Source organism: Triturus cristatus, chromosome 2_2 (assembly GCF_964204655.1).
Source record: "Triturus cristatus chromosome 2_2, aTriCri1.1, whole genome shotgun sequence".
Classification (NCBI taxonomy): domain Eukaryota; kingdom Metazoa; phylum Chordata; class Amphibia; order Caudata; family Salamandridae; genus Triturus; species Triturus cristatus.
Window position 1 is genome coordinate 1,257,194,256 of NC_140582.1, and position 25,707 is coordinate 1,257,219,962.

The 25,707-nt window shown below is 45.4% G+C and overlaps 1 protein-coding gene across 1 annotated transcript in view; it reads left to right on the top strand.

Moving 5' to 3' along the window:
• LOC146863548 (uncharacterized) overlaps positions 1-25,707 on the top strand; it is a 550,315-nt gene that overhangs the window by 289,384 nt on the left and 235,224 nt on the right. Inside the window, exons 6-7 of the mRNA XM_085643185.1 lie at positions 4,853-5,047; positions 5,862-6,088. Coding sequence (XP_085499311.1) covers positions 4,853-5,047; positions 5,862-6,088 — 422 coding nt within the window. The remainder of the gene's footprint in view (positions 1-4,852; positions 5,048-5,861; positions 6,089-25,707) is intronic.

The following is a 25,707-nucleotide window of genomic DNA, read 5'->3' on the forward strand; positions in this document are numbered from 1 at the left end:
GATTTGGGAGCTTCATCCGCCAAACTGTTGCCAACTGCGTGTGTGAGAAGCAGACGGTCTTTAATATCTACGACTCGAACCAAAAAGCATTTTATGTTTAATTGCGCTGCGTTTAGAATCACGATAGTCATTTGAGACCAAAAGAATAAGTTGTCATTAACAGATTGAACACAGTAGTATGAATCGCTTACAACTAAAGTAGTCACATTTGGATCTGCAAACTCCAGAGCTAGTACCAAAGCGCGCAGCTCCGCTAATTGGGCTTTACAGTCTCCTAGTGCCTGTGTATGGACAACATTGGACTTGAACTCCCCGTTCACTATGGTACCTGTCACTATAGCACAGGCCGCTGAGTAAGAATGCTTTGACCTGGTTGCCGGCTGCGCTGAACCGTCAATGTAAATGATACATTGGTACTGCTCAAGAGGGCGCATTGACAGCGGAGGAGGATGAACAAATTCGTACTGCAAGAACTCGTGTGTACGCAATGACGAGTCAAAAATAAACGTGACATCTGGAGAGGTCAAAGATGTGGCCCATTGTATCCAATGGGGATGCAAAGCCTTAGAGTTTGGTACACTTGCCTTTGTCACCGCTTCCAGAGCTGGACATGGTGTTACAACCATAATCCATTTCCCTTGTGCCAGTGCACGTTCCTTTAGGATCGCCATCTGGACCGCTGTCAAAACCTTTTTAATAGAGGAAAACCGCAATTCTGCTGAAGTGTACAAGTGTGATTTGTAAGCAATATGTACTGTGTCCGCTTCATTAAACGTTAAGTAAGTGAAACCCACATGGCCTGGGACGATTCGTGTCACGAGGTTAGTATGGTTATCACGAGTCAACAAGAATTTTGATTCAATAAGATCAGACTGCAAAGATTGCAGTATAGTAGAATGTTCTGGAAGCCAGCAGGCTTTTGAGGGGATATTGGGCTTGTGGCTGTGGCATAGACCGTAATGGTATCTACTGCGGGGGGAATCTGTAACCCAGCCCACCTGATTTCGGTACAAACCCAATGCAAGCACCAAAGCCCACTTTTACTGCAAAAGCCTTTGCTTGCTCTTTGGCGACGTTATGTGATAAACTGGGGAGTATAACCTCCTCACCCCGGGGAGCGGCTAGAACAAAAGGCAGCGGCCAATCTTTCTCTGCCAAAAGTATGTCATACTAAGAAGTCAGATTTTCCTCCAAAAAATCCCTTTTATTACACGTTGTATGTAACCTTCAATTCGAAGAAATATATATCATATAGTCTGTCCGTGGGAGCCACTCGGTGTCAGCCGTTTTAACTGTGATGAATGTTTCAGTTGCTGTCGCCTCCCGAAATGAACGTAGTGCTTGCCGCACTATTGTAACCTCTGCTGCGCTGTCTAGCAGCGTTACTGCCCATGTTAGGTTCCGAAGCCGGGTTCTCACCATCTGTGGCATATCTCGCTGTTAAAGAAGCAACTTTCTTTTTCTGAAAAGGCGGTCGCGGACAAGAAAAATCATCTTGTTTCCCTTTGCCTTCAGTCTGACGAGGCTGCTCATGACCTTGCAGGGCACCTCGACCTCTACCGCGATCCTGGCGTTCCCCTCCACTGGCTTGTGAGCCTGATGTTGCCTATGAAGAGCGAGGAGAACGCTGATCAGGAACATGATACCTGTTAGGAGACCTAATTATCGCGCGGTCTCGCAAATCATAAGTGCGCTCAGAAGGTTCGGGAACTGGTGACGCTGCACGCGACCCTTGTGTTTGTGGTTGCTTCCCCTGTTTCTTTTTTTTCCAATTCTTTTTAGGAAAGCTTGGACGGTCATCTTTAGCAGACTGTGCCGTCAGTGTTTGCTGTTGCGCTGAAATTCTAGAGAAAGGCTTAACACCCAAACTATTGTGCCCAATTGTCCTATAAGTTTCTGCAATCATTTTTGGTAATTCGCGGGGCTTCTCCTCATCCCTGACAAGGCATAAAGCATTAGACACCTGAAAGTTAACCACATCTCCCTTGACATTCGCAAGGATCAGATCAGCAACTATGTCAAACACTCCGACCAGCCCCATCCCTAACTGCACGGCTGCTTCCGGTCCATGTTCATCCTGAACACGCTTAATCACGGAGGGGAGCACAGTCATTGATGGTGTGCCAAAACATTTCGCATACACCGCCGCAAACACTTTACCCCAATTTTCACAATCAGTTACTTCGGGTATTAAGTCTTTCTGCAAACTAATAGTAAGAATCCTGTGTTCCTCCACAGGAGTAGTATTAGGAAATACTGCTTCCAGCTGGTCACATTTCTCTGCAAGCCAGTAAGGTAAATCTTCCTTATTCTGGGGAAGCTTGCACATAACCGAATTAACCATAACCGGACTAATAGTTTGTCCCACCTGTAGATTGCGTGTGACGTATTGTACTAGAGTCCTGTGCACCTCGATCAAGGAGGTGTGTAAGGCGCGTAACTCGTCTACAGTGACTACCAAATAACGTGGATGTGGTGAGTACTCGGCCAAAACTTGTGAAGTGGCCCCTGGAATCGATAAAGGGCCTAACCGGACCAGTGTCACGGTTTGGGGTAGGGCGCCATTAAACCAATGCTGAAATCGGAACTTCGAGAGTCGTATATGGCCGATACACTACAGGTATTGCAGTGGGAGTGTATGTATGGAACAAATTATCATTTCCATTCACTGCCGGAGAGGTTACTTCAGAATAAAACACTTCAAAGTGGTGAGCTGGATTAGCCCCTACCACAAAAATGAGTGAGATAGCCGCGTTGGGCACTCCAAAAGTAGTCAAATGACGACGGAGCGCCCCGTGGCTATGTGCCACAATATCTACCTCAGCCATATCGAGTAGAACATTACAACAACTTATTGCGTGGCAGCTCAATGGGGTAGTAATTCAAAAGAACCATAAAACCATTTAATGTATGAAGCTTGAAATGAAACCTATGAAAACGTCAATATAGGTTGGTTATGCTGTCACAGCTGTTTACCAGAAAACAGAAGCAAGGGTATCATGGACAAGCACAAGTACTACTAAAGTGCCTCGTAAAAAGGAACCAGACCAAACGTTAGGTGCGCCATGTTGCTGGGATTCTGCACATATACAGAACTATGCACAGGAAACCAGGACCTCAGTGTGTAGTGGTGTACCAAAATACCCACTTCGGTGCCCAGAACCCCAATTCGACTAGCTATAGTGTCTCATTCGTTCTCTGTGCTACAGCAAAGCTACCAATTATTAGACATCCTAGAACATGCTACTCCGTCCCTCTCAGGATACGTGGGAACAAGAACACTTTTTCGTTCAAACTCTCGTATTTGTCCCTAACATGAGTAAATAGAGTCAAGGAATAGTTTAAAATGTATATTTTAGCTATCGAGCTCTATAATGCAGTACACTAATAAATACTAGCAGCAATAAGCATATGATGAAACAAATCAGCATTGTTTCAATTCCATGTAAAACAAAAGGGGAAATCATATTATGATGACGGTGGAATTAGGACTATAGTGCCTTACCACCCTCCCCGTGCTAGATGCTAGTTTATTATAATTATAGAAGGCCTCCAGGCTTTGTCAGGGGGACCCCATACCTCCGAGTTCAGATGCAGGAATTTACCATCACCGGACGAGCACAGCTCTTCTATCCTGGAAAGCGATTCTCCAAGTGCCTTAACATGCATGCAAGGCAATATTAAAAGTACCATATTTCCAGGTTTGCAGCTGTTCTATGTTATGGCTAGGGACGTGAGAGTGACCAAAGCAAATCAACAGAGCTCATTGTTTTTCGACCTTGAACACGCTGTACAGACGAGGAGAAGAGTGTTCAACTAAATATGTGAAATGCAGACAGTTCTCATGTGAAAGCGAGCAAGCAAAGTGTTTACGAGACACGTGGCATGTAGTAACGTGAGCCAAAGCGGCAAAATGGCGGCCAAGCATATCTAACTTATGCGGACTTAGCAATGTCCGCAGGTGTGTCCATATCCTCACTACAGGACGTTTGTGGAAACCATTGGAGAAAGTTTCCGGATGGAGGCGCCATTGGAACGTGAAGGTAGTTGTCCTGCAGATCAACGGACACAATAAAATTGTCTAGGCCTACCATTGGCAGAATCGATTGAAGTGTCACAATCCAAAGTGAATTGTCTTGATCCATGAATTTAGCCATTTTAAGTCCAAGATGGGACGAAACGCCCCTGAAGCCTTCTGCACTAGGATGCAGAAGGCACCCATCCCTATCTCCAAGGGAGGTACCCTGCAGATGGCCCCTTTTGACAATAAGTCTCCGACACCATCTAGTAGAGCCTTTCACTTTGCTTTGACGACTGGAACCTGGTTGTGAAGAATGCTTGTATCCGGGGGCATGTGCACAAACGCGATCATACATCCATATGTCAGAGCATCCAGTACCCACTGATCTGTCACATCCTGCCTGCAAACCAAGGATATTGTGCTGCATAACTAAATACTTATAAGGTCTCAAAAGCGAGACCTATTGCTTGTTTGGTTTAGTTGTGACTACCCTGTCCCTTTCCTGAGCAGTGGCACGTTCACTCCTGGCAACATATATTCTTCCAGGTGACAAACGTTTTAAAAGCTGCCCCCGGAAGTAGATATTATCATAACAATATCTGACATACACCGCTCATTATAACCTGTTAGGATCCGGTTAGCTCGTGGAGGTTCACAGAATCATCTATTCTTTTTTTATTTACATTTTTAATTCATGGTTGGACTGAAAACAAAATTCATGTTTTTGTTTTTCTTTGTTCTTCTTCTGTAACGATTTTAATTAATCAACCATAACTATATATATAAATCTGAAATGTTCATTTCTTGACACTGCGCATGTCTGATTCCCAGCTGCTGGCGTGGGACGAGCTGCAGAAATACACCCAAGAGATGGTGGAGCGCCGCCATCAGGCGGAGCAGGAGAAGGACTCCTTCCAGCTGCAGATGACGTCAGTGAACTCACAGTTGCTCCAGGCCAGACTCAGTGCCAACAAGCTGGCCAAGGAGAGGCTGGCGCTGCAGTCAGAGCTGTGTGCGAGCAGGAGCGTAAGTGTCAGAGGTCAGGGGAGCACTGCATTGATGATAGTGTTGCTAGCCCTAAAGACTGTAAGAGCTCTTTACACCCAGGGTTATAAGAGAACTTAAAACGCGCGCTGGATGGCGGATAATGCTGGACACCAGGCTTCCCAGAAGTGGCCTAGATGCGCCTCCTAGGTTCTTGTTTTTACCAGACGGATCCAGTGCAAGGTGTGGGGGTTTTTGAAGGCGGGGGGGGGTTGTTTGTGAGATGAGCTGCTTTACAAGTGCGCTTCATTCCAGATACAATGTACATGAGTGTACCCCGGCCTCCGCGAGCGGAGTAGAAACCCTACAACAAGGTGGAGCACACCTCAATTGAACATTCAGGACAGCCTTTGCAATAAGTATCAAAAAGATGTTCAAAAAGAGACCCTTTCCACCTCGTTTTTCTTAAAGTGATGGAGACTCAAGCTGTATAAATGAGGCTGGCTGCTTAGACACTCAGAACTTACTCTCTGCTGCTTTTTATTCCCTAAGAATGTCATGCAGCAGTACAAGCTTAGTGAATAAAAACATGGAGCACAGGCGTACGATGCACAGAAAGAGGCAAGATGCACAGACACAGAGCACAGACAGTCTGTGCTCAGTTATCTATCCCTGTGTTTCCACACATTAATGGCAAATTAAAGCCAGCTCAGTTGGCATTGCCAGTGCTTGTCATTTATGTTCCCTGTATGTGCATTTCTGAACCTTCCCAAGATGTTGACGTGCTCTGGTGTCACAGCATTTACAATCCTGAGGTGGAGTTTGGGACTAATCAATGTTTGACTCCTTGCTACAGATCAATGAGAACCTCCTGCTCGAGGTGGCTTCGCTGCGACAGAACATGCAGACCCTTGAGGCGTCCCTCGCAGGGGACAAGGGCAGCGAGCAGCAGAGTGACGCCCAGATCAGACATTTGATGGAGGAAAACAAGCAGCTTCTGTCGCAGAAAGAGCTCCTGATGCAGACTCTAAGACGACGAGAAGGACGACCGAAACGTGAGGACATTCTGCCAGAATCGGACGGGTAAGTGCTGCCTCCCAACAGGTTGAATATAGAACCTATATATGGCTTGTTTTATTGTGTATTTTTATTTCATTTTATGTTCATGACCACCAACGAGTGTCATCCATTCTCAAGTTTCTGTGGCCGCTTCAATTATTTGAAAAGATCCTTCTGCTGTGACCATGATAAATGATCTTAATCTAAAAACAATACAACTATTTTTATTCTGTAGAATGAAAAAGATAACCTTGGGATATTCGAATTGTCCCAATTTTCATGAAGGGAGACGGGAATGATCCCTATTGTTACTGACCAGAATCCTTAGTAGACTCTGCGGCTGAGATACCGGGCAGAATATTGCTCGATCGCCTTGAAACCAGGGCAAGCGAAGATAGTATCTAACACCAGCACAATATGGCTTTATGCGGGGCCTAGGGACTGTCGAACCTGAATAAGTATGGCTGGGTATCGAAAGTTGCCTTTACCTGGCGTTTATGGACCTGAGTGCAGCATTTGACAGCGTCATCAGGCCAAAGCTGTGGAACCTGCTGTTAAGCAAAGGAGCAGACCCCACCTGGTCCACCAACGTGACCAGCGGCACACTGGTGACGAAGGTTGTATTAGATTTGGATCCAGTGGGGAATGCACCCCATTTCTCTTCAGGATCTACATCAAAGATCTGGATAACCATTGGTCCCTGCTGCAGCCGATCCCCCTCTGGCAGGGGGCCACCAGTTACCCGCACTCATGGACACAGATGACTGCGTTCTCAAGAATGGTCTGTGGCCTTCAAAAGCTTTCAGACCATTTTCTAATTACTATGTCTGCCCTGGGCCTCTCCACAAAGACATCTAAAACATTGCACCATGGGTGTGACCGTCCTCGAAGCCGGTCCCATTTCACATCAACGGCCCCAACTTAAATGTGTCCCTTCTTTTACTTACTAAGGGGTTCCGTTCGATAATAAGATCACTTGGCAGGACCAAAGGAACATACAAACAATCCAGTTAAAGCAAGCCTTGGCTGCTGTGTTGAAAGCTGCAGCCAAGCTGGTGTCCAGGGCCCTGGATGCCTCCATAACTATTTATAAAGCCAGGCCCGTCCGAACGCCATCTATGGCGTGGGTGTATGGGGATACCAAGACTGCTCCGAATTACAAATCAGTGAAAATAGATTTCATCATAGACTATTGTCCCTTCCTCATTCTGTTCCATCTCTACCAGTGCACGAAGAACTAGGCCTGTAGTATTTGGGGTACACTGAGGCAGGCACCCACACTGTTACGGCTATCAGTCTGCTCCAGCCAGAAGCAGCCCTGACATACTGTAAACTCGGACTGCCTCAAATTGTCAAGAGTCGACAAGATCAAATGGCTCGCATACATTGCAGAAGATCCTCATGCTATTAGCAGGAGTGATTTGTGTGCTAACCCGTTAACAACTAATCGATCAGACAAAGCCGCAGTCAAAGGTGAACTCTTGAGACTCATAGTAGCCAAGAGATGGGAGGCAGACCTAAAGAAACTATCAGTTGCGTCACATCTTCCACTGAGACACTCAACAACTATTGAACCATACTTGCTAAGGGTACAATGTAAATCGGAGGTTCTGATGACTAGGTTGAGGCTTGGACTGGCTCATTTTCTGGGGTCTTACCCCCTCCAACGTACAAACCAGTAAAGATTTACTCTCATGTGCACGCAATTCAGTGCTTCAACAATTACAACTTCATTTGTTTATCTTCTGTGAGCTACATGTCGCTCAGCGTACATGCCTACTCAAACTTTTATTACGTAATTTAACATAGAGAAATGTGAGGGTGCACTTGAGTTCCCTCAGCTGCTTAAGACTGGTCAGGTGTGTCACATCATTTACAGATTCAGGGCCTCAGTGTAGAAGCATAGGCGAATTCTTGGAAAATTAATGTAACATCAAATTCACATGCCAAATCAATTTGTGTGAAGGAGAGGAAATGTACTGTACTGTTTGTTCTTATTGCACTCAGTCACTTTCTTTCTCTATGTACACATATTGTATCTTTGTCATGGTTTTATTCTTTGCACATTGCATTCACCTTTACATGCTGTGTTTTATATTTGTACTTTTATGGTTTGTTTCAAACCGAATAAAAGGACATAATTACAAGGGCTATCACCACGAGAACATCACTTTTTAAGGCATTCTGGTGGCAATAAGGTATTCCCCTCCTTATTTACAAGGCAGCGCTACTCTTGTAATAGACGGAATGGGATGGCAGTTCTTCAGACAGATACTCTTGTAACCGCGGGTATAGGACTACAGTTCTTCACGCTGATAGTCTTGTAACCGAGGGTATAGGACTGCAGTTCTTCACACTGATACTCTTGTAACCGAGGGTATAGGACTGCAGTTCTTCACACTGACACTCTTGTAACTGAGGGTATGGGACGGCAGTTCTTCACACAGATACTCTTGTAACAGAGGGTATGGGAATGCACTTCCTCACACTGATACTCTTGTAACTGAGGGTATAGGTCTGCAGTTCTTCACACTGATACTCTTGAACTCAGGGTATGGGACTGCAGTTCTTCCCGCTGATACTCTTGTAACTGAGGGTATAGGACGGCAGTTCTTCACACAGTTACTCTTGTACCCGAGGGTATGGGACTGCAGTTCTTCACACTGATACTCTTGTACCTGAGGGTATAGGACTGCAGTTCTTCACACTGATTCTCTTGTACCCGAGGGTATGGGACTGCAGTTCTTCACGATGATACTCTTGTACCCGAGGGTATGGGACTGCAGTTCTTCACGTTGATACTCTTGTAACCGAGGGTATAGGACTGCAGTTCTTCACGCTGATACTCTTGTAACCGAGGGTATAGGACTGCAGATCTTCACACTGATACTCTTGTACCCGAGGGTATGGGACTGCAGTTCTTCACGCTGATACTCTTGTACCTGAGGGTACGGGACTGCAGTTCTTCACACTGATACTCTTGTAACCGAGGGTATGGGACTGCAGTTCTTCCCGCTGATACTCTTGTAACCGAGGGTGTAGGACTGCAGTTCTTCACGCTGATACTCTTGTAACTGAGGGTATAGGTCTGTAGTTCATCACACTGATACTCTTGTAACCGCGGGTATGGAACTGCAGTTCTTCACACTGATACTCTTGTAACTGAGGGTATAGGTCTGTAGTTCATCACACTGATACTCTTGTAACCGCGGGTATAGGACTGCAGTTCATCACGCTGATACTATTGTACCGTATAGACTGCAGTTCATCACACTGATACTCTTGTAACCGCGGGTATGGGACTGCAGTTCTTCACGCTGATACTCTTGTAACCGAGGGTATGAGACTGCAGTTCATCACACTGATACTCTTGTAACCGCGGGTATAGGACTGCAGTTCATCACGCTGATACTGTTGTACCCGAGGGTATAGGACTGCAGTTCATCACGCTGATACTCTTGTAACCGAGGGTATGGGACTGCAGTTCTTCACACAGATACTCTTGTAACCGAGGGTATAGGACTGCAGTTCTTCACACTGATACTCTTGTAACCGAGGGTATGGGACTGCAGTTCTTCACACAGATACTCTTGAACCCGGTGGTATAGGACTGCAGTTCTTCACGCTGATACTCTTGTGACCGAGGGTATAGGACGGCAGTTCTTCACACAGATACTCTTGTAACCGAGGGTATGGGACTGCAGTTCATCACGCTGATACTCTTGTACCTGAGGGTATGGGACTGCAGTTCTTCACACTGATACTCTTGTAAACTAGGGTATGGGACTGCAGTTCTTCACACAGATACTCTTGAACCCGAGGGTATAGGACTGCAGTTCTTCACGCTGATAATCTTGTGACCGAGGGTATAGGACTGCAGTTCTTCACGCTGATACTGTTGTAGCCGAGGGTATGGGACTGCAGTTCTTCACGCTGATACTCTTGTAACCGAGGGTATGGGACGGCAGTTCTTCACGCTGATACTCTTGTACCCGAGGGTATGGGACTGCAGTTCTTCACACAGACACTCTTGTACCCGAGGGTATGGGACTGCAGTTCTTCACGCTGATACTCTTGTACCCGAGGGTATAGGACTGCAGTTCATCACGCTGATACTCTTGTGACCGAGGGTATGGGATTGCAGTCCTCATGCTGATACTCTTGTGACAGCGGGTATAGGACTGCTGATGAATACAGGCCCCAGCTAGGCCCGCAGAATACAAGGGTTCGCTCTCCTGTAACGAAAACTAGAAGGAAGTTGGCACGGAAACTGCAAATACAAAGACAGAGTTTATTAACCCTTAAGGGTGGTCCTACAACCTATACAACACTCTTCAGTATTGCATAGAGTAGCACAAAGAACTTGCGTACACGGTCCCCTTTTATACACAACGGAGGGGCTCATAAGTGGGTGGATACAACATGAAGCGAAAAGCATTACCTTTTATGGACATTTTCGATACAGAATCAATATGTGGGCGGAGTTAACACATCTCTAAGCCCGCGAAAACATGGTCAAGCGAGGACTAACTAATAACAGATGTGGTCAAATCTGGGCATGCGCCAGACGGACAAAGGAGCTATTTATAGACTGTTACTAGGCAGATTACAAGAGCAACTAACACGAAGATAGGACTCTTCTCGTGCAGAGCACGTGGAGACATGACAATACAAAATGGAGTCCAGACATTGGTCAACATAAGAAAGAGAAACTTGGCCTAAGAAAGGGAGATTCATGTCTTTAGTGAATGCTTAATCATATCGCTGTTTTAATTTTCAACAGACAACCCTTTCAGCATTTACTGAAGACATTCGGCTTATTGGGATAATCATCATATATATCAATTTTCATCATCTCTTCCACCTCTTTGGTTAAATGTTTCTGATAGGTGACATTGGCAATAGCTTTCTTATGAGGAATACAGAATGACACACATAAAGAACAGAGTAAAGGACCACACTGGACACAGATGCAACAGGAAAACAGAATTGCTACAATAATGCAGAGACCAGTTAAAACCTTCCATCCCCATGTAGTGATCAAGGCCCAAAACCATCCAGAAAAGGTCCAAGTGCCATTTTCTGTATGAATCTCAGCTGCGATTTTATGCAATTTATTAATAGCATTATAAACTGATGGCGTATGGTCAGGAATAAACACACAACAACTACTTCCGATAATTTTGCATGCTCCACCTCTATCAGCTAACCTAACATCTAATACCATACGATTCTGTAATGCAACAATTCTAGTAATTTGTAATTCTTCCGTAAGATTCCCAAGAGCAGCAGCGGTTTGATTCGTCACAGCCTCTACAACTCTCGTTAACCTTCGAACCTTCCTACTATTTAGGGCAGCTCCAACAAAGAAAAACAATCCTAAGTTAAAATCAACATACTGCTGTAAGCTAGTATCAGTTTGATCAACATCATCAATAGATAGAGTACGTTTATATCTATTTACAGTTACATTGTTCAACAATTTCAAATCTTTATGATAGGATGCAGGTGCTAAAAATACAGGGGGTAATAAAAATGCTACATAGCATACTCCGGACCAGCCGGCTGGTAAACGATAATAACCCTTATTCCCACATACAAAGTATGTATTATGGGAGGCTAGGAAAGTACTATTATTTAACCCATCAATATTCAGAACAATAATACAGTCACTAACACCAACAGGAATATAACCCACACTCTGAACACACAGGTCCGCTTGAGCTTGTGCCACTTGAATCACGAATTGTTCCTTCCCTGCGGTGTCTCTGGTGTTCGTGAAAATGTAGGGGATCGATTCATTGTCTGGTCGATATTCTTCCCATTCCCATATTGTCCCATTCGCTTGTGGATAGCCATCTTTATCTTGATGACATTCCCTATTAAGTCTGAAAAGTAATCGTCCCACTGTAGGTTTCCGTGTGGCAAAAAGCAAAGTGTACCATGCTCTACAAGAGCCATTATGAGAGAATGGAAGAGGTATGAACGGCGTTCCTCCTTTCTTCTGATGAGCTGGCATCAAACCACATATCCAACAGTTCGTAGCATTCGTAGCAACATGGGTATGATGCAACATCTGGATGAAAGTGTTATTCAAATAAGACTGACGATGCTTCAATTCTTGATACGGAAGGGTATAAAAGTAGTGCTCCTCAGGCACTCGAGTGGTTAAAACAAGCAACTCACGGGCAGGAGTCCCGTCTTCAACAAACCATGTGGTTATACCAACAATAGCTACAATGATAATAAAACTCGTCGCACAAAGAATCTTCTTCTTTTCCATCTTGTAATAAAGAGTCAATATCTTCCGGAAACTAAAAGCTTGTCAGAACTCTTCCCCTTAGGCAGCCGTTGATTTCTTCACCAGCGGGCCAAGACGGGTGTCACTACACTAATGCAGGGCTGATCACCCCCCTTGCCACATTGGCTCTCCGTTTCACTAACCTAAGGGCCGTTCTGACAACGTCTTTAGATACAAAAAAAAGGAAAATCACTTCCTCGGTCTGAGATGATATCTTCCTCCTCCAGGAATCGATTGGTCCGGGAAGAGCTCCTCAGCGTCGTTCGGTTCCACAGCACGGGCTTTCTCTGCAGTCAGGATTTCTCGATGGTCGGTCAACACAGCAGGCTCCACCAATCCAGGCGGCACTTTACGACAGTGCAGAGAGTGGATCCAGTTCTTCCGATTGGAAACTCGCACAGCTGTCCTCGTTGCAAGCAAGACCTGCTCAGGACCAACCCATCTCGGCTCCAGACTGTTCGTTCTTTCGAATACTTTTATAATAACCTGATCACCAGGTCGGAGATTATGACCTTCACCTGTGGACCGATCAGGGAGCGCCTCTCGAACCTGTTGATGAATAGAAACCAAATTATCCGTTAACTGTGCCAGATAATCATTCATCATTACACAAGGTACATCATACACTGACTTCGGTTTTGGTGGACCCCAAATATTCATTGGGCGTCCGAACACAATCTCGTAGGGTGTGAGACCGGTCGGAGAATGCGGTATCGATCTAATTGACAATAATGCCAGCGGTAAAGCGTCTGGCCAAGTCAAAGAAGTCGAAGCTTGGATCTTCGCGATCTTAACCTTCAAAGTACCGTTATATTTCTCAACCAATCCCGCAGACTGAGGGTGAAATACTGCATGGAACTTCTGAGTAATGCCTAGGCCTTTCAGGACATACTTGATAACGTCAGCTATAAAATGAGGTCCATTATCACTCCACAACAATCTGCAAACACCATATCGAGGGAAGAACTCCTTCAATAGCATCTTGGCTGTAGTCATTGCAGTATTGTCTTTCGTAGGGTATGCCTCAACCCATTTGCTGAAGGCACAAACCACTACTAGAACATACTTCAGATTGTTACAGCGCTCAAGCTGAATGTAATCCATCTGCAAAAACTCAAAGGGTGCAGTAGGTGTCGCAAATCCTCCTGCTGGAGTTCGCGTACCCTTTCCTGGGTTATACCTCAGGCAAATCATGCAGGTCTGCACTACCCTCTTTGCCGTACTAGCGATCTCCGGATGCTCCCAAACTCGTGTGAGTAATTTAACAATTGCGGAAGCTCCGACATGCGCTAGTCCATGTGCCATCTGAACCATAGGTTGTACGAAGGCTGTGGGTAACTTCCACTTATCCATCTGCTTACTTCTCCAACACCCTTCATCATCTAATTCTCCATCATTGGACCATTGCTCCCGTTCCTTATCGGAAGCGGTCCTCTGTATTTCCAGCACTTCTCTCCTTGCATCGTGCCATCTTTCTGCCTGCGACTTTACAACATACATTGCAGTAGCCCCAGGCTGCATCGCAGTCTCTCGTGCCACTCGGTCTGCCAAAGCATTCCCTTCTCCAATTTTATCAACCACCTTCTTATGGGCACTAAATTTAACTATAGCAATCTTCTTTGGATATGTTAATGCAGTCAAAAGGTTGTGAACTAACTCCCCGTACATTATCTGTGCTCCATGTGACGTTAGAAAGCCTCTCTCCTTCCAGAGTAGGCCGAAATCGTGCGCTACTCCGAAGGCATAGCGGCTATCTGTATAAACATTCACACACAATCCTGCACTAAGCTCACATGCTTGTGTTAATGCTATCAGTTCCGCTGCTTGAGCTGATTTCTGCGGTATGCGTGCTGTCTCCACTATTGTTTGTAATGTGGTAATTGCATACGCTGCTGAAGTCGTACCATCTGGTAGCTTCAGGCATGATCCGTCCACCCATAGTTCTCCATCTACATCTGCAAAGGGCGTATCCTGGAGATCAATACGACCCTTTGTCTGTTCCTCAGTCACAAGAATACAATCATGTGCTTTTCGTGCTTCAGACTGAGTTTCCGGGAACGGCAACAATGTGGCTGGATTTAACGTTGCACACCTCTTCAACGTAATATGAGGAGCCAAAAGCGTCAACTCATATCCCGTTAAACGGGCACTGGTCAAATGTTGCGTCTTTGTCTGATTAAGCAGGGCATCAACAGCATGGGGGACTAATACCAACAGCTTATGAGATAACACAATTCCCTCGTTTTTGCGTATTGACACAGCTGTCGCCGCAACCGAGCGAAAACAACCAGGCAATGCTCGGGCAACAGGATCAAGTACAGCCCAAAAATATGCACAAGGGCGCTGCTTGCCGCCGTGCATCTGCACTAAAACTGATAATGCACATCCATCTTTCTCGTGCACATACAGTGAAAAGGGCTTCGTATAATCAGGGGTCCCTAACACTAGTGCCGAACAAAGGGCTTGTCGCAATTGCTGAAAGGCAATTTCACACTCATTTGACCAGGGAAGAGGAATCGGAGTGTCTTTTGTCAAGAGTGCTAACAATGGCTTAGCTATGTGTGAAAACCCCAATATCCATTGCCTACAGAAAGAAGCAAGACCCAAAAATGCACGCACATCCTTCTGTGTGGAAGGTACTGGCGTGTCCAAAATTGCTTGAATACGATCTGGTGTGAGTGCACGCCCCTCCTTAGACAAAAGGTGACCCAAATAAGTCACCTTTGGTCTACAAAATTGCAATTTCTTCCTCGACACTTTGTGATTGTGAGATGCCAAAAAGGAAAGCAAGGATAACGTGCACTGCTCACACAACTCCGGGGTGTCAGCCGCCAACAAGATGTCGTCGACATATTGTATAAGGGCGACACCATCAGGCAGAACAAAGGAATCCAATTGTCTTTTCAATGCTTGACTGTAAATACTAGGGCTCTCTGTATAACCCTGAGGGACTCTACAAAATCTATAAGACCTATTATTCAAAGTGAAACCGAAAAGATATCGGCTATCAGGGTGAATAGGAATTGAAAAGAAAGCATTTTTCAAATCAATAACTGAAAACGTGGTCGCCGTTGGCGGGACCAAAGTAAGTAACGTCGTGATATCAGAAACCAATGGATACTGGGGTATCACAATCTTGTTCACTTCCCTTAAGTCAATGATAAACCGATAAACCCTGGTATCGGTATCTTTCTTCAAAATGGGTAAAATAAGACTGTTGCAAACATTATAGGGAACTTCTTCCACTACTCCCACCTTAATCAAATCCTGCACAATCTGTATGAGTGCCTCCTCCCCCTCCTGGGAAATACGATACTGAGGGAGGCGCGGTAACACCGCACCCTCTAATGTGGACAGGCGGAATCACCATCTGTCCCACATCAGTATCCGAAGTGGCCCACAGAGAATGAGGGAGGGAAGCCAATACAGTATCCTCCGTAACCACACACATCCGATCTGCCATTGGGTGATTATCGTTTAATATCACACGTACCCCAGTAGGGGAGCAGCGGATCGTAGCTCTGAAGTGCTTAAGCATATCAAGACCCATAATGTTGTCGGGGGTGTTCGGAGCGAGCAAAAACGGACAGGTGCAGAAAAGTGGTCAACATGGAATGCAAGGGGTCGGGAAAGAGGGCTTCGAGAGAGTGTACCATCAAACCCTACCGATGTAACCATCAAGCCAGATGGGGGAGCCCTCGGAACCAGTTGTTTGGACAGTGCACTGCGAGTAGCTCCTGTATCAACTAGGAACCGATCAGTAGAACCCAAGACATTTGCTGAAACATAAGGACCCTTCTGATCAACCGGTACTTCAACTGATTCCAACTCCCATCCAACGCAATCCTATGCGTGCTGCGAATCATGGTACCCAGAGCGGTCAGTCCCAGACATCTGATACTGATTTTGCCGATCAAATACATTAGGTCTATCTCGTTGCTGCACGTTAGGTTCAAAGCGAGCACGATCATTAGAATTCCCTCTGAAATTCGAAAAGCCCCCTCTACCTCTCGGTGGTCCCTGACCACGTCCCTGACGAGATGCATATAATACCAGACAATCTCTAGCCCAATGACCCGACTGTTTACAATACGCGCATTGATTTCTATTAACATCTGACCGTCCGGAAGGGGGACCATAGAATCCTCCTCTACCTCTGTCGACACCCCGACGAGGCGGACCATACACTTGTGCTAACATCACCTTTGTTTTCAAATCTTTCGATTTCTTCTCCTCATGCCCCTTCGCTTCTAGTTCCTGACGCTCATAATACTGAGCCATAGTCAGGAGGGATGCCGGAGACGAAGCAGACCAAGAACTTTCACTCGCTTTTAAACGAGCTGCTATTCCCGGTAATAAATTCGCCACATATTTATCAACAAAAAGATGTCGACCCGTATCATCCGTAAGTGACTGACCACTGAAATCATGAAATGTCTCCTCAAAGCGCGTAAAGAAATCTGAAACGGATTCATCTACCTTCTGTTTACATGAGGCTAACATATTCCAGTCAATCTTTTTAGGGGGGATAATTGTTTTCAACTTGGTCAAGATAGCAGCGGGGAGATCTAAAATAATCTGGGGCTGTTTTTGCGTGGGTTTTCTCTCCCTATCCTCATCCTCAATCTCAGACCACTTGGCCTTGAAAGTGGCTTGATCATCCACCTTCCGCACAGATCGCCACATATCCGGTGGTAAGATAAGCCCAAAGAACAAATCTATATCTGCTAAAGTCATAGTACAAGAATTCAAGGCCCCTTCGACTTCTTCGTAAAAGGCCGCTGGATTCTTGCGGGGGTCAGGCAATGCATTCTTTAATGCCATAACATCAGCCCTATGCCAGGGAGTATAAACCCAATTATACACAAAATAACCCCTAGCATCGGGGGAGGACATATCTGAGCTAGTCCCTGTTCCTTTAGGAGGAACATACAAAGGTGCCGCCTCTCGCATTGGTTTAGCATGCACTAGTTCGCTCTTATCTGAGTGGGAGGTAGATGATTGGTCGCCGCCGATACGTGAATCCGATTGCTCCTCCTCCCCTGTCTTTAGGCGCGCTTTCTCTTTAAGTTCAAACACCGCGTCCCGCAATGCAAACAGCCGTCGGACCGCATCAGGTGCCTGAGAGGGAGAAAAAACACCGTTACGTAATGCTTTAGCATCTGATACTACAGCACCAGGCTCGAAAACATCAGAATATTTCCGAAAGGCAGTAATCACTTCATCAGAAAAAGTTTCAAGAAAATACAACTTCGCTCTATCCGGCCACGTTTCCAAAGACTCCAATAATTCAGAAAGAGGTAGCTTGCCTTTAAGCGCACGCAAAGAAAGTTTCCGAAGCTCACCCATACGCTCAACTGATAACATCGACCGCGTGTCTACCTTATCCGAAACCGATCCAGAATCCTGTGACCTCGGGGCAGACGCGCCAACATAAGGGGGCGGAGAGCGATCTAATAAATAAAAATCATCTTCAAGATTAGTAAGGACAGGATAAAGTGGCTGGCGGACAGCATATTGACCCGAGACTTGCAACCTACGCTCTTTCTCTTGTCTCTCCGCCAGTTCTCTTTCTTCCCGACGCTTCGCTTCCTGTACTCTCACATGATCATTTTTCCGTTGCTCTTTATCAAACAGCGCTTTCTCACGTTTCTCTTGCTCACGCACTTCCTTCATCCATAACCGTACACATTCAAACATGTCTTGACGAGCACGCCGTTTACACATACACTGTTCCACATACTCAATCTTACGCATATCAAACGATCCATACAAAGGCCATCGCAACTCAGGATCCTTTTTGGTGTATTTCCTCCACACTGTGCTGTACATTATAGAAGAAAGACCATGCTTCACATACATATCCCTATTAGGAGTCCCCTCTGGGGGGGCTGGAGCAGATTCCTCGAGGTTTAACCGGTTTCCAAAGCAGCAGCACCACTTACGGAGTGCACTAAAAGCAGGCATGCTCAAAAATAATGCAAAATATGCAGTATTATCAAAAATGGCACTTAAACTTTGCGCCGTTCAGATGTACACAGCTCCGGAGAAATATCTCCACATTACCTGCCTATATGTGTTGCAACGCATATATTCTCACAATAATCAATACAAAATATGACCGGTCATCACAAATCAAACTCAAATAGCCAACCCAGGCTTCAAAACTCAGAGCAAGTACCGTCCAACGGTTCTTACCAATCAAGAGTGTCCAGATTCCAACTGCCAAGTTCCAAAATTCGCCCAAACGGCTGTCGCGGCAAACCGACAGAAGAGGTCTCAGTCGAGGACCGGCGCCACCCAGAAGGTGTGTTCGGAAGGGAAGGAGTAAACCTCGGGATGCCAGGACTTGAAACGCCACTGGCAGTGATCACATCCCCAGCCAAATTCCTCACCTTCGTCACGACCAGTCCTTCGGGCATCCGAGTCGCCGATGAGCCCCACGTGACGGGCGCCAATTGATGAATACAGGCCCCAGCTAGGCCCACAGAATACAAGGGTTCGCTCTCCTGTAACGAAAACTAGAAGGAAGTTGGCATGGAAACTGCAAATACAAAGACAGAGTTTATTAACCCTTAAGGGTGGTCCTACAACCTATACAACACTCTTCAGTATTGCATAGAGTAGCACAAAGAACTTGCGTACACGGTCCCCTTTTATACACAACGGAGGGGCTCATAAGTGGGTGGATACAACATGAAGCGAAAAGCATTACCTTTTATGGACATTTTCGATACAGAATCAATATGTGGGCGGAGTTAACACATCTCTAAGCCCGCGAAAACATGGTCAAGCGAGGACTAACTAATAACAGATGTGGTCAAGTCTGGGCATGCGCCAGACGGACAAAGGAGCTATTTATAGACTGTTACTAGGCAGATTACAAGAGCAACTAACACGAAGATAGGACTCTTCTCGTGCAGAGCACGTGGAGACATGACAATACAAAATGGAGTCCAGACATTGGTCAACATAAGAAAGAGAAACTTGGCCTAAGAAAGGGAGATTCATGTCTTTAGTGAATGCTTAATCATATCGCTGTTTTAATTTTCAACAGACAACCCTTTCAGCATTTACTGAAGACATTCGGCTTATTGGGATAATCATCATATATATCAATTTTCATCATCTCTTCCACCTCTTTGGTTAAATGTTTCTGATAGGTGACATTGGCAATAGCTTTCTTATGAGGAATACAGAATGACACACATAAAGAACAGAGTAAAGGACCACACTGGACACAGATGCAACAGGAAAACAGAATTGCTACAATAATGCAGAGACCAGTTAAAACCTTCCATCCCCATGTAGTGATCAAGGCCCAAAACCATCCAGAAAAGGTCCAAGTGCCATTTTCTGTATGAATCTCAGCTGCGATTTTATGCAATTTATTAATAGCATTATAAACTGATGGCGTATGGTCAGGAATAAACACACAACAACTACTTCCGATAATTTTGCATGCTCCACCTCTATCAGCTAACCTAACATCTAATACCATACGATTCTGTAATGCAACAATTCTAGTAATTTGTAATTCTTCCGTAAGATTCCCAAGAGCAGCAGCGGTTTGATTCGTCACAGCCTCTACAACTCTCGTTAACCTTCGAACCTTCCTACTATTTAGGGCAGCTCCAACAAAGAAAAACAATCCTAAGTTAAAATCAACATACTGCTGTAAGCTAGTATCAGTTTGATCAACATCATCAATAGATAGAGTACGTTTATATCTATTTACAGTTACATTGTTCAACAATTTCAAATCTTTATGATAGGATGCAGGTGCTAAAAATACAGGGGGTAATAAAAATGCTACATAGCATACTCCGGACCAGCCGGCTGGTAAACGATAATAACCCTTATTCCCACATACAAAGTATGTATTATGGGAGGCTAGGAAAGTACTATTATTTAACCCATCAATATTCAGAACAATAATACAGTCACTAACACCAACAGGAATATAACCCACACTCTGAACACACAGGTCCGCTTGAGCTTGTGCCACTTGAATCACGAATTGTTCCTTCCCTGCGGTGTCTCTGGTGTTCGTGAAAATGTAGGGGATCGATTCATTGTCTGGTCGATATTCTTCCCATTCCCATATTGTCCCATTCGCTTGTGGATAGCCATCTTTATCTTGATGACATTCCCTATTAAGTCTGAAAAGTAATCGTCCCACTGTAGGTTTCCGTGTGGCAAAAAGCAAAGTGTACCATGCTCTACAAGAGCCATTATGAGAGAATGGAAGAGGTATGAACGGCGTTCCTCCTTTCTTCTGATGAGCTGGCATCAAACCACATATCCAACAGTTCGTAGCATTCGTAGCAACATGGGTATGATGCAACATCTGGATGAAAGTGTTATTCAAATAAGACTGACGATGCTTCAATTCTTGATACGGAAGGGTATAAAAGTAGTGCTCCTCAGGCACTCGAGTGGTTAAAACAAGCAACTCACGGGCAGGAGTCCCGTCTTCAACAAACCATGTGGTTATACCAACAATAGCTACAATGATAATAAAACTCGTCGCACAAAGAATCTTCTTCTTTTCCATCTTGTAATAAAGAGTCAATATCTTCCGGAAACTAAAAGCTTGTCAGAACTCTTCCCCTTAGGCAGCCGTTGATTTCTTCACCAGCGGGCCAAGACGGGTGTCACTACACTAATGCAGGGCTGATCCCCCCCCTTGCCACATTGGCTCTCCGTTTCTTAATTTTCAACACTGCAGTTCTTCACACAGATACTCTTGTAACCGAGGGTATGGGACTACAGTTCTTCATGATGATACTCTTCTACCCGAGGGTATAGGACTGCAGTTGTTGATGCTGATAATCTTGTACCCGAGGGTATGGGACTGCAGTTCTTCATGCTGATAATCTTGTACCCGAGGGTATGGGACTGCAGTTCTTCACGCTGATACTCTTGTACCCGAGGGTATGGGACTGCAGTTCTTCCTGCTGATACACTTGTGACCGAGGGTATAGGACTGCAGTTCTTCATGATGATACTCTTGTACCCGAGGGTATGGGGTTGCAGTTCTTCACGCTGATACTCTTGTAACCGAGGGTATTGGACTGCAGTTCTTCATGCTGATACTCTTGTACCCGAGGGTATGGGACTGCAGTTCATCACGCTGATACTCTTGTACCCGAGGGTATGGGACTGCAGTTCTTCACACTGATACTCTTGTAACCGAGGGTATTGGACTGTAGTTCTTCACGCTGATACTCTTCTGACCGAGGGTATGGGATTGCAGTTCTTCACACTGATACTCTTTTAATAGAGGGTATGGGACTGCAGTTCTTCACACTGATACTCTTGTAACCGAGGGTATTGGACTGCAGTTCATCACGCTGATATTCTAGTAACCGAGGGTATTGGACTGCAGTTCTTCACACTGATACTCTTGTAACAGAGGGTATGGGACTGCAGTTCTTCACACTGATACTCTTGTACCCGCGGGTATGGTACTGCAGTTCATCACGCTGATACTCGTGACCAAGGGTATGTAACTGCAGTTCTTCACACTGATACTCTTCTGAAGAACTGCAGTCCCATACCCTATACCCTCAGTTACAAGAGTATCAGCGTGATGAACTGCAGTCCCATACCCTCACTCACAAGAGTATCAGTGTGAAGAACTGCAGTCCCATACCCTCGGTTAGAAGAGTATCAGTGTGAAGAACTGCAGTCCCATACCCTCGGTAACAACATTATCAGGGTAAAGAACTGCAGTCCCATACCCTCAGTCACAACAGTATCAGTGTGAAGAACTGCAGTCCTATACCCTCGGGTACAAGAGTATCAGCATGAAGAACTGCAGTCCCATACCCTCGGTTACAAGAGTATCTGTGTGAAGAACTGCAGTCCCATACCCTCAATTACAAGAGAATCAGCGTGAAGAACTGCATTCCCATACCCTCGGTTTCAAGAGTATTATCATGAAGAACTGCAGTCCTATACCCTCGGTTTCAAGAGAATCATCATGAAGAACTGCAGTCCTATACTATCGGTTTCAAGAGTATCAGTGTGATGAACTGCCGTCCTATACCCTCAGTTACAAGAGTATCAGCGTGAAGAACTGCAGTCCCATACCCTCGTTTACAAGAGTATCATCATGAAGAAGTGCAGTCCTATACCATCAGTTACAAGAGTATCAGCGTGAAGAACTGCAGTCCCATACCCTCGGGTACAAGAGTATCAGTGTGAAGAACTGCAGTACAATACCCTCGGTTACAAGAGTATCAGCGTGATGAACTGCAGTCCAATACCCTCGGTTACAAGAGTATCAGTGTGAAGAACTGCAGTCCTATACTATCGGTTTCAAGAGTATCAGTGTGATGAACTGCAGACCCATTACATCGGTTACAACAGTATCAGTGTGAGGAACTGCAGTCCCATACCCTCGGGTACAAGAGTATCAGTGTGAAGAATTGCATTCTCATACCCTCGGTTACAAGAGTATCAGCGTGAAGAACTGCAGTCCTATACCCTCAGTCACAAGAGTATCTGTGTGAAGAACTGCAGTCCCATACCCTCGGTTACAAGAGTATCATCATGAAGAACTGCAGTCCTATACCCTCAGTCACAAGAGTATCTGTGTGAAGAACTGCAGTCCCATACCCTCGGTTACAAGAGTATCATCGTGAAGAACTGCAGTCCCATACCCTCGGGTACTAGAGTATCAGTGTGAAGAACTGCAGTCCCATACCCTCGGTTACAAGAGTATCAACGTGAAGAACTGCAGTCCCATACCCTCGGGTACAAGAGTATCAACAGGAAGAACTGCAGACAGATACCCTTGGGTACAAGAGTATCAGCGTGAAGAACTGCAGTCCCATACCCTCGGTTAAAAGAGTATCAGTGTGATGAACTGCAGTCCCATACCCTTGGTTACAAGAGTATCAGCGTGAAGAACTGCAGTCCCATACCCTTGGGTACAAGGGTATCAGCGTGAAGAACTGCAGTCCCATACCCTTGGGTACAAGAGTATCAGCGTGAAGAACTGCAGTCCCATAACTTTGGGTATAAGAGTATCAGCGTGATGAACTGCAGTCCCTTACCCTCTGGTACAAAAGTATCAGTGTGAAGAATTGCAGTCTCATACCCTCGGTCACAAGAGTAGCAGCGTGAAGAACTGCAGTCCAATACCCTCGGTTACAAGAGTATCAGCGTGAAGGACTGCAGTCCCATACCCTCGGGTACAAGAGTATCAGTGTGAAGAACTGCAGTCCCACACCCTTGGTTGTAACAGTATCAGTGTGAAGAACTGCAGTCCTATACCCTCGGGTACAACAGTATCAGTGTGAAGAACTTCAGTCCCATACCCTCGGTCAGAAGAGTATCAGCATGAAGAACTGCAGTCCCATACCCTCGGTTATAACAGTATCAGTGTGAAGAACTGCAGTCCTATACCCTCGGGTACAAGAGTATCAGCGTGAAGAACTACAGTCCTATACTCTCGGTTACAAGAGTATCAGTGTGAAGAACTGCAGTCCCATATCCTCGGGTCCAAGAGTATCAGTGTGAAGAACTGCAGTCCCGTACCCTCAGTTACAAGAGTATCAGCGTGAAGAACTGCAGTCCCATACCCTCCGGTACAAAAGTATCAGCGTGAAGAACTTCAGTCCTATACCCTCAGTTACAAGAGTATCAATGTGAAGAACTGCAGTCCTATATACTCAGTTACAAGAGTATCTGTGGAAAGAACTGTAGTCCTATACACTCAGTTACAAGAGTATCAGCGTGAAGAACTTCCGTCCTATACCCTCAGTCACAAGAGTATCAGCGTGATGAACTGCAGTCCCATAGCCTCAGTCACAAGAGTATCTGTGTGAAGAACTGCAGTCCTATACTCTGGAGGCTGAAGAGGGTCCCCTGATACCCCCTCACTAGGACCACGCCAAAACTCCTGCAGCTTGCATGCTCCTGTGAGGTACAAAAATGACCAAGTCAACATGGCACATTGCCTGTGTTCCATGCCAGCTAGCAGTGCCTAAAATATAGGTAAGTCACCCCGGTAGCAAGCCTTACCAGCCCTAAGGTTGGTTCCACTTTATCACAGGTGTGGGCAGATCTGAATGAGCAGATATGCTCCTACAGTATTGGGGTGTATTCCTTAAAATTGCTGTGGACTTCATAGGACTGGAGGGGACTAAAACCCAGTATCCTTACCATTTGACCCACCCATGGGTCTGAAGTTATATTTTGAGATTGATGGAGAGAGAGAGAGAGTCTGCAACTCAACTATCTTGGAGAAAGAATTCTTAACATTTGGTGACTCACCACTGTTGTGAGAGGCACACCCTCTGTGAGCCCTACTTCTGCTGTCTCAAGTAACAATCGACAAGTTTCTCTCCCATAAAATGCCCCCTCAGCAGCACAATACTCCTTAGTCAACATTTCATGCAGCTCTGGATCTATCTGTATCAGTAGGAACATTTGACATTCTGCGATTAAAATGTGTTTGCTTTTTCCTTCGAACCCAACCACTGTGCATGGAGAGGTTCACTAGGGCACCACACACAGTTGCCTCATCTGTTAATTCCATAATCTGGATGACGGGGCCCAAAATAACCAGGAGTCTCTCCTGGTAGAATCTAAGAGCATAATCAATGCCTTTTTTGGGATCCTTCCACTTCTTGGACAAAAATGCAGCCATAATTGGACCGATATCCAGAGTTACAGAAAACAGAGGTGGAATGGTAGGTCTAGGAAGACTGACCAAGGTATGTTCTGGTTTAGTCTGTTAATTGGGGATCTGTTAGATTTGGTGGTCTCTAGTTGGCAGAGGTAGGTACCTTTGTCCAAATAGGGACCCCTGTGTCTAGTCAAGGTAAGGGGGTACACTCCTAAAATTACCCCTGCTCATCCCCTTGGTAGCTTGGCACGAGCAGACAGGCTTATCTCAGAGGCAGTGTGTAAAGCATTTGTGAACACATACAGTACCAAATGACAACGCTACAGATGGACACCATGCACGTTTTATATAAAAAATAAGTATTCTTTATATAGACTTATCACAAGACCACAAACGACAAAAATCCACAATACTGTACTTAAAATGGTAGAATTAGCTTAGTTCTCTTCAGATGTTAAAATGTGACACTTTGAGTTCAATTTACCTTAAGATGCGTAACGCAATACAACGAAAGTGTTGCAGGGAAGGTGATGCATCGGTTCCTTACATGCAAGAACGGTGATGCGTCCGGTCCCTACTGCTGAGTAGGGAATGTGTCGGTTCTTCTCTGCGAGGGGAGGTGATGCGTTGGTTTCTTACTGCGCTTCTGTGGCGATGCGGCACGCAACGGCTTGATGCGATGAAGATCCGGTGCAATGA